The sequence below is a fragment of the Malaclemys terrapin genome, chromosome 2 (genome assembly GCF_027887155.1).
Source record: "Malaclemys terrapin pileata isolate rMalTer1 chromosome 2, rMalTer1.hap1, whole genome shotgun sequence".
Classification (NCBI taxonomy): Eukaryota; Metazoa; Chordata; order Testudines; family Emydidae; genus Malaclemys; species Malaclemys terrapin.
The window spans coordinates 245,954,250-245,966,666 of record NC_071506.1 but is presented as its reverse complement, the minus strand read 5'-3'; the positions used below and the strand labels follow the sequence as shown (position 1 = coordinate 245,966,666).

General features: G+C 40.5%; 1 protein-coding gene across 1 annotated transcript in view; it reads left to right on the top strand.

Moving 5' to 3' along the window:
* ITGA8 (integrin subunit alpha 8) overlaps positions 1-7,253 on the top strand; it is a 175,996-nt gene extending 168,743 nt beyond the window's left edge. Inside the window, exons 29-30 of the mRNA XM_054020579.1 lie at positions 2,627-2,749; positions 4,847-7,253. Of these exons, the coding sequence (XP_053876554.1) occupies positions 2,627-2,749; positions 4,847-4,933 (210 nt within the window). The 3' untranslated portion in view covers positions 4,934-7,253. The remainder of the gene's footprint in view (positions 1-2,626; positions 2,750-4,846) is intronic.
* Positions 7,254-12,417: the final 5,164 nt, after the last annotated feature.

Below are 12,417 nucleotides of genomic sequence, written 5' to 3'. Positions count from 1 at the left end.
CAATGACAATATGTCTAACAATGTTGGCATTTAACCAATGGGACTCTGGCCAATCTTAGTGTTAAATACCATAAGGACTGGATAGTTTCTGAGGATCTTCTGGGGAACCCACATGGTACATTGTAGCTGGAAGATAAGTGTTCTAGCCTTGCTAGATCAGTACTGTTATCCAGAACATAGAATCAGGTAACAGAGTCCAGATACTACAGTGACTGCACTCTAGAAGTGTAGATAGATGTGTCTCATTAGGCCATTCTGATCCTCCCACCACCCTCCACCTGCTAACTCTGCAAGTGCTGCCTCAGATCAGGAACCAGAGGCACCGAGATGGAAAAGGTGGAAAGGACTGGCTTATGCAGTTAGGTATGATGGTAGTTGAAAACATGAATAGGGTCTGCTGGTGCTCACAAAAAGAGAGGGAGGCCATGATCAAGGGAGGGAGGGAGAAAGAAAGAAAGAGAAAGATCAGGTTCAGAAAGGAAGCTGGAGATACTGTTTAAAAAAAAAGAGCAAGAAACATAGATGGAAGGAGTGGAGTTATCTTGGCACTTGTCCATCACAGAGACGATGTCTACACTACTGTGGTAAGTTGACCTATGCTATGCAACTCCAGCTAAGTGAATAACGTAGCTGGAGTCCATGTACCTTAGGTCGAGTTACTGCGGGGTCTACACCGCGGGGGGTTGACAGGAGAAACTCTCCTGTTGACTTACCTTACTCTTCTCATCGGGGTAGAATACAGGGGTCGACTGGAGACCGATCTGCAGTCGATCTGGCGGGTCTTTACTAGACCCGCTAAATCGACTGCCAGTGGATTGATCTCAGATCATCGATCCAGGCTGTAGTGTAGACCTGCCCTTAGAATCTTAATCACTAAAATGACTCATTCTAAGGACCAAGGGGTTATCATCAGTCTTCAAATTGAACACTCCATTAAAGTGAATGAGTAAGTTCAGAACTATTTGGTTATAATTGGCCAGTTAGCTAATAGCCAAAGCTTAGCAAACAGAGAATTGGTGGCAGGGCTGAAAAAGTTGGGCCCGATTCTCCTCTTTCACTAGTTTACACTAGTGTAGCTCTGTTGATTTCAGTGGAGACGGTTCTGTTTTACACTGGTGTAAGGGAGAGGAGCATCAGAACAGCTAAATCTAGATCCTGATGAGTTAATTATAAGGGAACGGGAATCTGCATGGGAGAATTTGATGAAAAAGAGACTTAGCTGGCAAGACGAGGGCCAAGAGAGAGAGTGAGGAAGATCTTGGCCGACACCAGAAGGATAATACAATATTGGACTAAAGTATTTAAGCCTAGAATGGAGCAGAGGGACGAGCTGTAAGCAACAGACTCAGTAAGTAGGGATTCTGATTTCCTAGCGGTACCTCAAGCAGTAAAAGTAGAAGACAGCTTCAGAAGGCATATAATCAGTTTGCTTTGGAGATGGCCTGGTAGTTGCATTCCATCATGAAGAGCAGGATGAGTTCCATCTGCCACAAACTTACTCTGCTTAGGCTGAAGAGGAGTATGTGAGATGGGTCCAGCAGAAAACCCAAGACAGAAATAACTTCCTAGTGCAATGGAAAAGGAGAAAGATGGCAGAGGATGTAGCCTATGAGTAAGAAGATAAAGGAAAGCTCAAGCTAACTCTTTTGACCTAGAAACATCAGAGAGAAACAAAGTAACACGAGATTGATGAGGAGAGCTTTGAGCAGTATCTGAAGGAGTAGAATTAACTGGGTATGAGGTATGGAGGAGAGAGCCAGGAGATAATTTATTGGGAAGACCGGAGGGGAAAAAGCTAGAAGGGCAGTTAGTGTCATTTGTTACAATGAAGGCTTGGAATCTAGATGATTTTGTAAAATTAGTGGGAAGACCTTAACACCTCATAATTCACATATTATCCACACCTGCTGCTTTCTAGAGCCACAGACAATGAAAGAGATGTTGCTATACTTTCCAATTACTTCACAATACATTAAAATGGTCATTCTACATGTACACTAAGCGTCCTTTAAGTATGACAGAATAATGTTAGAGAGAGTTCAAAAACAACGGTATTTTTGTGCATTATGCTTATATTACATGGATGAAATTCTATATGAGGAGTTTAGCTCTTGGGCTGCTTAGCTGAAACATAAGGTAATAAAAAAAATTGGTTTGTCAGCAAAAGTTTTTAAATTACATCATATAACGTAGATGATACATATTTTAGTTCCAGTAGAGAACTTAGGCTGAAATTGGTTCTTGTTTACACCATTGTTCAGAGTAATTCTATTTAAGTCAATGGTATTACTCTGGATTTTACACTGGTGTAACTGAGAGCAGAGTTTGGTTCCTTGTATGGTTTTGAAGTGTTTACTGTTAGTTTGGTGAGCTTCAGAGTGATTCTATATTCAGTGGGTGAAAATGTTTTATATTATGTCTAATATAAGAGGTATTTATGTCTGTGCAAACCCCATTTTTAAGGATTATTGTAAATAAGGTTGCAGAAGTTGCAGCAAATAAAGTTAATGTACAAGAACTGTGGACAGTATATGTTTCTAATCTGGCAATTTCATTGTGTTTCATTTTCTGGTTTCATTTCTTACAGAATCTTTGTTCATTTACACCTCATATCTTTTCGTTTCAGATAAGAACGTCTATCATTTGGGCTACTCCAAATGTCTCCTTTGTAATCCCTTTATGGGTTATAATACTAGCAATACTCCTTGGATTGTTGGTTCTGGCTATTTTGACCTTAGCTTTGTGGAAGGTATGTTGTATTATTATTTACTTAATGAAACTTGGAAGGATGCTTAGAAGATTTAGGATGACCAACAAAAAAAAAAAAAAAGAGAGAAGGAGAGAGAGAGAGAATGAGAAATTGGAATCTGTGACCTTTAAGAGTTTGGAGCAAAAGCAACAATAGACTTATGTCTTCTTTGATGTGGCATATGACGACATGCTTATGTAGCTGACTTTTGTGAAGGGACATTGTTTTCAAAGTCTTCGTTGTTATGAAAGTCTGGTTATAAATGGTTTTACAGAGTTTGGCTCTGATTCCCATGACTTATGATCTTTTTTCTGGAGTGTTTAGGTTCATAAAGCACTTTTGTTTTGTTTTCCTTGAATCCTTAAGGAACTGCCATTTTTGTTAGCACGTAATTATACAATCCCTCACCCAATTTGGGAGGAGATTACTTTTAAGGAGATTTCTTTTAATATTACCAGGTTGTCTCTGATTTTTTTTAAATTACAAGTCATAAGATTTGTAGTCAGTGAGTTGGTTGATTTTTATTTCACAGGTTTTAAAACAATCTGCTTCTTCAGGGTTCCTGGAAACATCCATTTATAACACTAGAAGTTGATGTAGTTTCATACCCATCACTTAGTCCTTGGAAAACGTGTCATCTCTCAATGATCTTTACTCTGGCCCTGTAAAATGGCCCCCCCAACTCAAGGCCAGCTGCTCATCCCTTTGTCACTTTATTTCACTGATTTGAAATTCTTTCAGTAATTGTGCCTTACTTAACCACTTCTGAATTGGGATAAACACAAACTGTCTCATTAGAGTCACTGTTGATGTCAAAATTCAAATCAGGCTTTTAATATTAGCTGTGAAAGCAGCTTTTATAAATTTAGATTTTTGTTTACACTTTGAGGTCCAATCCAGCTTTCCTCTTCCACCTAAAGCTCCCACTGTCTTCACAACGAATGTTATGAATAGAAAATAATTAATAATCAAGCCGGTCTGACAGACTGTACCTGCCTTTCAGAAGAATATCCAGAGTATGCGAAGTGCTATTGTCCATTGAGAATGCTGTATTATCTCGCTGGCACCAAAGGGTGAAATTCTGGCTCCATTGAAGTCAATGAGAATTTTGCTACTGACATCAGTGAAGCCAGGACTGCATTCAAAGAATGGAAGGTGCTTTTCAAAACAATAGGGAGTAAAGCACTTTTCCTGCTTTGAACATTGTATACATGTACTAAATAATAATAGTACAGCATCCTACATGGACAGAAGTGCCATTTCTTCTGAAAGGACAGGTACCATATGATGGACTGGGTGGCTTTTCTCTATTCACAGCGTTTCTAATATTTTCCTCTGGAGCGCACGTTTCCCTTGTTCTTAATTTTTCTCTACAAAAATACATTTAATTGGACAGAAAAAAGTAACAAACTGTGTATGAGTGATGGAAGCAAGACAGACATTTCTACTGTTGTTCATTTCTTTGAATTTATTACAATGATTTATACTTCTCAGTCAGATGTCTTATGCCACTCCTTTTGTGTTCATTTTTATTGTGTATTTATTTATATGATGGGACATTTATGATGTAACTACTTTGGTGCTGTTTATGCCTTTCCTGCAGAAGTGAACCTTAAATTCACTAGAATATATTTAATATTTTATTTATATATAGTAGCTACAGAGCAAAAAAATGGTGGCATTTAAGGTGATCTCATAAGATGCTAATCTCCTTCAACTCCCATTGACTTTGATAAGAGCTGAGGGTGGTCAGTACTTTGCAGAATAGTTCTATTACAACTCAGTGCATTCTTAAAATCTCCTGGAATTCCCAATATATAGTGGGTTTATGTCTGTAATTACCAATATAAAGGGCAATGTCCCTGCTCCAAAGAGCTTATAAACAGTGAACCCAACTCCACAACTCCTATTCGAGTGAGTAGTTCATACTTATGCAACTAGTTCTGTTGACTCCACGTGAGAGCTAAGAGTGAAGAAGAGCCCGTAAGTTAAGGTTCAACATGGTGAGGGATGGAGGTTAGAGGAAAGGAGCATGAGCTGCATGAACAGTCATGCGGCTGCCTTATTGTGATTTCTCTGTTGGCTTGTTTTCTGTAGTGCGGCTTCTTTGACAGAGCTAGACCTCCTCAAGATGACATGGCTGACAGGGAGCAACTGACAAATGACAAGACTACTGATGCATAAAAGAGGAGAGTGAAAGTTCAATTCAGAGTCCCGCTCAAGCCTAGAAGTGTGCTAAAGATTAAATGAAGGTTTTCTTCTACCAACATCTTCCTTTGAAATTGCAAGTGCCATGATGTTGTAATCTGATCTATGCAACGTTTCTGAAAATTCACCACATGATGATGATCCTGGGCAGAAATCAGCCTTATCACTGCCTTAAAGACATAATCCGTCACTGTGCAAAGAGTTTTTGTACTATACTTCAGTCGCTCTAGATTTTGACAGATGTTTTTGAGCACATGTGGTGTGTTAAATCACTTTCAGAATAACCCAAACCTTGCAAAGATGAAATGCCTGCATTGCTGTATCATCTAGAAGATGGATCAGGACAAAGCTTTCAAACACTACTGTATCATGCAGAATATTTTTGACACCTCCCTAAGGATAAGAACTTTTATGAAATTGTGGCTCAGGGAGACAAGCAATATATTGGTACTGTGAAAGTACTTCTGAAGCAGAAAGGTAGTCTCTAAAGGACTTTATACATGGGGCACAAGTTATTTATTTTTCCACCTTTCTGGGAAGAGTATCAAATCTAATTGTAGATTCGGAGTTTTAGAGAAGTAAATCATATCATGGAAATCATTTGCTTATCTCATATGTAAGTAGACAAGTGGCCTGCACATTCAGAACAATTTTCTTGGCTACAAGGGTGATTTGGGGAGCAGGGGAATTTAAATATAATTGTATTGGAAGGGGCATACAATAACATATTTTAAAGATATGTTATACCCTTTTCAACCCGTAGATGGCAGCACTAAATTCAGTGGATCAAATCCATTTTTGGTGAAAACTAGTGCAACATCAATTGAAATCTGTGGGAATTTTTGCCCACCGTTTTGCTAGGGCTGAATTTCTCACCACTATTTCTGTGTACTTATTTCATTAAAATATCCTCTTAAAAATGCTACTGCATATTTTGTTGAATTCATGACTATTGTGTCATAGGTGACAACACTTGATTGATTTAAAGGAATTATAAAATACAGACCTAACAATGTGTTTAAGGTATTTCAGCAAGTTAAGTTTTTGGGTAGAGTATCCTATAGTTATCTCTTATTACAAAGAGTCTTGCAGAGAAGGTGCATTGAATTTGCATTTATATAAAAAGTAGGATGCAAATCATCCAAGGCTGAGATGACCCACAGAAGGAAAGACATTTTGTTGTAAAGGCAATAAAATGTTCATTTGTTTCTTTGCTGCTTCTAAGATCCAAAAGACTAGATCCATAATTCACCAGTAACTCTTTCTATAACATCAGTAAATGGCCTTTATTTAAGCTGGATTCATCCAGCTATAGAGCTGTGCAAACCATCTGCATAAAACCTTGAACCATCCTGTGCTTGTCCTGAGTTTGAAATTTGCTATGTTTTGTGAATCTAGGAGGAGGGCGTTCATTTTCTGACACACACACACGTTCCTCATTCTCCTTCCTTCTTCCTAGCTGGTCTCCCTTCCCACCAAGCACCTGGGATTCCTATCTTCAGGAGGGGCCAGTGGCCTTTTCTGATCCATCCTGCTACCTGCTGGGCTTTTATGGATTGCTGGCAGCTGTCTTCAGGGCAGGGGAAACTAGCAGGCAAGGTCACTACTGTCAATCCCAAGAACCTTTCAAATGATCTGGAAATAGCTCAGTTGGACATCCCACTATCTTTCGGCAGCCAGCTCATGGACAGACCCATAAACTTTGTGTCAATAGCTAGAAAACCTGAGCACTAAAGGTCCATCTTAATGCTTCACATCAGTCTGCAAGGAAATCCTTGAGGATTAAGGAAAGGAGAGTTTCCCCCAACCTCTTGTTTTCTGAGGAGGTAAGGAAGGTGCCTTACCACTTCCTGAGCCCCAAAAAGCCCTTGAGACTGGGGACAGCAGCCCTCCCTATGCTGATTTGTTCTGACCCCTTGCAAAACAAACTGCTGCATTCATTTCACAATTACCCTTGCAAACCACACCCTGCAGGGTTCATACCTTTCTGCATCCTCCACATTTCAGATCGAATTACACACACAGGAAAAGGCAGTGAGTTCATCTTTTGTAAATATTGAATTGTGTGTAGTAGTTTCTGAAACAAGGCCAGCCAGCCAAATAAATTCACATCATCTGCACGACTCTTTTACTCTGATGAAATATTATCATTAAGAAATACTGAACATATGACTTTTATATGTGCAATATTTTATATTACCTATGTACCTGAAGCATGTTTACACTGGCATTTGTGGTTGTTTTTTAAACTTTTGAATATACTGATTGAGTACAATAAAAAAAGGACTAGAACAAACCCAGAAGGCTCCAATGTGTTTTCAATCCTACTTTGGCCAGACGAAGGGACTAGGTGACCTAATAAGTCCTTTTGAGTTTGAACATCTATGGTTCAATTTTGAGCAATTCCACTTAATTTTAATGATGGGCAAAACATGTTCAGATACTAAATTTAAACAAAACTCCACTCCATTCATTGCTGGGCCTGGCTGGAATCCATTGGCTGCAGCCATATAATGTCACTGAAAACCAAATTAGAGGGACATCATATGACAAACGGTTACTTTTGATCAAAAGCTGTGTTTTATATTTCTGCTTCCTTGTAGATTAAACTTCCTACACAGTAATGTCTGAAGTGAAGAGTCAGAGGTTTGTCGCTAATATGATTTTCTTGTAATTGCCTACATGTTAATGAGAAAAAAACTCTTGTCACATTTATGTGGATCATTTTTACAAACTTTCCTGACCTCTCCAAATGATGCATTAAGAGACTTTGCAAGTTTCCAATTTTAAATATCTCCTGAAAATTGCACACCTTTTTCTGAATCTCAAGTTGGTTTGCTGAATTGCTAGCATGGCAGATCTGAAAGCAGCGTGGCACATCTTTATCTGAAAAGCCACTTGGGAACTGAGAGACAAGGTGGGTGAGGTGATATCTTTTATTGGACCAACTTCTGTTGGTGAGAGAGACAAGCTGTTGAGCTTACACAGAGCTCTTCCTCAGGTCTCACATTTATCAACATTCAGCAATGCACAAAAGAGAGATCGGCCAACTGGCGATCAAGCAACATACTCCTATACTTCTAACAAATGTTTTTTTTAATGAAATACCATCTCCCCAAGGCACTGCCTTTAGGAATTGTTTACGAGGGAGCTTTTTATTTCGAATTGTTGGCAAACATCCACATTGAAATGTAGTCTAATATTAGTGCCTCTTGACAATAAAAAGTCTTGAATTTAGTTTATGCCGGCGCCATGATGTGACACAGCAGGAATGTATTTAATATCTAAGGACTGTTGCTTGTTTTGACTGTGCATTGTATTTGAGGGACATTTAGCTTTTCAGCATGCTGCCTTACCCTGCGTTTATAGAATCTGATTTAAAAAAAAAAAAAATAGGAATAATTTCTCAACTTAATTTTTAGACGTTTTCATTTGCATTCAACATATTGCATTCTCCTAACTGATGTAGCATGTTTTGTTTTGTAGTAGCAGTTCATAAAGTATATTCCAATTATTCCTTGCTAAACTGGAATGTATCAGGTAGTATTTTTTTTCCAGAAGCAATAGATGACAACAGCAGAGGAGAATTCAGGATGCTATGGGGAATGGCTGCAGCAATTCATGGTTGGCTTCTTTCTTGATATTTTTTAAACAAATTCAGTCAGAGTGAAATTACTAAATCACCTCTGCATCCCAAATCTCTTCTTTTCCGGTGGGCATGTGGTCTTTTTTACCCATCTTCTATTCAAGGGTCTAAAAATGAATTAAGCCTCACCTCACCACTGTGTGGTAGGTAGGTAATATGTATCTACATTCTATAGATGTGAAAAAGGAGCAAAATTACTTGCCTCAAGCTATCATAGTAAGCATATGACAGAGCAGCAAACAGCATTCCTATCTCCTGTCTCTGTCTTGTGTATTCATAGAATCATAGAATATCAGGGTTGGAAGGGACCTCAGGAGGTCATCTAGTCCAACCCCCTTCTCAAAGCAGGACCAATTCCCAACTAAATCATCCCAGCCAGGGCTTTGTCAAGGCGGGCCTTAAAAACCTCCAAGGAAGGAGACTACACCACCTCCCTAGGTAACCCATTCCAGTGCTTCACCACCCTCCTACTGAAATAGTGTTTCCTAATATCCAACCTAGACCTCCCCCACTGCAACTTGAGACCATTGCTCCTTGTTCTGTCCTCTGCCACCACTGAGAACAGCCAAGCTCCATCCTCTTTGGAATCCCCCTTCAGATAGTTGAAGGCTGCTATCAAATCCCCTCTCATTCTTCTCTTCTGGAGACTAAACAATCCCAGTTCCCTCAGCCTCTCCTCATAAGTCATGTGCTCCAGACCCCTAATCATTTTTGTTGCCCTCCGCTGGACTCTTTTCAATTTTTCCACATCCTTCTTGTAGTGTGGGGCCCAAAACTGGACACAGTACTCCAGATGAGGCCTCACCAATGTCAAATAAAGGGGAACAATCACGTTCCTCGATCTACTGGCAATGCCCCTACTTATACAGCCCAAAATGCCATTGGCCTTCTTGGCAACAAGAGCACACTGTTGACTCATATCCAGCTTCTCGTCCACTGTGACCCTTAGGTCCTTTTCTACAGAACTGCTGTCTAGCCATTCGGTCCCTAGTCTGTAGCAGTGCATGGGTTCTTCCGTCCTAAGTGCAGGACTCTGCACTTGTCCTTGTTGAACCTCATCAGGTTTTTTTTGGCCCAATCCTCTAATTTGTCTAGGTCCCTCTGTATCCGATCCCTACCCTCTAGTGTATCTACCATGCCTCCTAGTTTAGAGTTATCTGCAAACTTGCTGAGAGTGCAGTCCACACCATCTTCCAGATCATTAATAAAAATATTAAACAAAACCGGCCCCAAGACCAACCCTTGGGGCACTCCGCTTGAAACCGGCTGCCAACTAGACATGGAGCCATTGATCACTACCCGTTGAGCCCGACGATCTAGCCAGCTTTCTATCCACCTTACAGTCCATTCATCCAGCCCATACTTCTTTAACTTGCTGGCAAGAATACTGTGGGAGACCGTATCAAAAGCTTTGCTAAAGTCAAGGAATAACACATCCACTGCTTTCCCCTCATCCACAGAGCCAGTTATCTCATCATAGAAGGCAATTAGGTTAGTCAGCACGACTTCCCCTTGGTGAATCCATGCCGACTGTTCCTGATCGCTTTCCTCTCCTCTAAGTGTTTCATAATTGATTCCTTGAGGACCTGCTCCATGATTTTTCCAGGGACTGAGAATTAAGCATGAGCTCAATCTTCCCCAAGAAACCCGATGTTTCCATCTGTAATAACAGATGAACAGGGCCAGAGGAAATTCACAGAGAGTCCATGAATTTTGTAGAAATTCATTTTGACACTTTTGAAGCACATTACAATAGCCAGTGATAATTATGTGCACAGATCAAATGCCCCTGATGTTACTGTTTCTTTAAAATTACATTTGGGCAAAAATTAGCTCAGCAAATCAATAGCGTGGGACCATTGTATATCAGAACTGCGCAGCAGGGTCTTATGGGAGAGCCAGACTTAAATCTGGACTCAGCTGTTCATGCCTTAGGCCTGTAAGAGGCTAGGCATCTGTTGCATCTCCGTAGATGGTTTGGCTTTTTCATAATCCCACAACACCTCCATGCTGACTATCATGCACAGTGGTAGATTTGTAAAAGGAATCTTAAGCCATATTTTACTGCCATCTACTCTTAAATATTAGAAGAGGCTGGAACATGGGGCAGAGAGCACCTCCCTCCATGCTAGATAGTGTGCCAGGAAAGTCACACCTTGATTGACTACACTAAGGAAAGAATCCATTTTACCGGGGAGGGTTAGGATTGAAAATTCAGATTGCCTAAAAGCTAGGACACTCCCCTGTCAAGATCTGTTCTTCCAGACAGGAAAGATGGCAGCCAAAGCCACTACCAGGCCACACCATGTGGCACAAGTCTGGAGCCAGGATTGTAGACCACTAAGAGCTCCATTTCAATGAGCTCGTATCTAGTTCTTAACCATTCAGACTGGTTGCAGGGTGTTATGGTAACTATAAAAATGACAGCTGAGGCTTTTACAAAGAGAATAAAGAGGATAGAGCTGGGAGCCTCTGGGGTGGAAGCCAGAGACTCAGAGCATGCAGATGTTATCACAGGGTTGATCAGGGACAACAAAAGACTGACTAGGAAGAAGGATGAATTGGAAATAAGGCCCGGATACAGCGTTTGAGAATAAGCAGGGGTCCCAGAAAAAAAATGAGACTAATGATCTACTACAGTGTTTTTGACAGTGCCTGATTGATTTATTGCACTTACAAAGTTTGATGGAGGGCTCTTCTCTAGTAACAAGATACCCAAAAGGAAAAATCTCTGCAGCTGCAATAGCACCATGGAGTGTTTTTCTGTGGATCCCTATCATTCTGAAGCAAAGAGCCATATTCACTTCTGGCTAACCTCAGTGGGTGAAGCTATTAGGATGGAATTTGTGCCAATTTGTGTTAAAAGCTGCTAGAGCAATGGGCCAATTTCTATTTCAGAATGACCGTATGAGCATTTACCCAGACTGTTTACCAGCTCTTATTGAAGTAGCAGAGACATTGTGTGTGCCACGAAGCAGTTCAGAGATAATAGAAAGAAGGCCAGAGTGTTGGACCTGGCACCATTAATGAGGGAGATGAGAAATTTTCATTTCATTTTTATTCTGTCCGTAAGATTTGTATATGCTACAGACAGGAGATAGGAGTGGATGCTGTTTGACACACTAGTAATTGCTCCCTGATCTACAGGCAGTTATTTTTCCAAATCAATAGATAGTGCAGCAGCAGAAAAGTGGTCCACTGTGGAGACTGGATTTTCAGAAGTGCCTGAGAGTTTGTCTACACTGCACTTAGACACCTGGGGAGCTACCTTGGGCTTGCAGGGCTTGAGCTAAGGGGCTGTTTAATTGTGGTGTAGATGTTCAGGCTTGAGGTATGGGACCCTCCTATCTTGCAGGGTCCTAGAGCCCGGGCTCCAGTCCAAGCCTGAATGTCTACAATTAAACAGCCCCTTGTCCTGATCCCTGCAAGCTTGAGGCAGCTGGCATGGGTTTTTAACTGTAGTGTAGACATAGGAGCACAAGCTCCACTGAAAGTCATATGGACCAGAAAATAGCCATATAAATCAGGCAGCAAATCAAAACCAGTTAACATACTAGGCCTGATTCTCATTTACATGAGGATGGAGGCCCTTTATGCCACTCAGATGGTGTAAAAGAGACCTTCAAGCAGACATCGCTGTAATACACCTCTTCACACATGTACACCTACTTTTAGGCATCTTTACACTGCCAAAGTGGGCAGTGTGGCAAAGGGGTCTTTGTGTAACTGAGAATAGGCTCACTAATTCTAATAGATTGTTTTCAAACAAGCAAAAGACCAGTTTCATGGTAATCATTATGCCCTTTCCTAACCC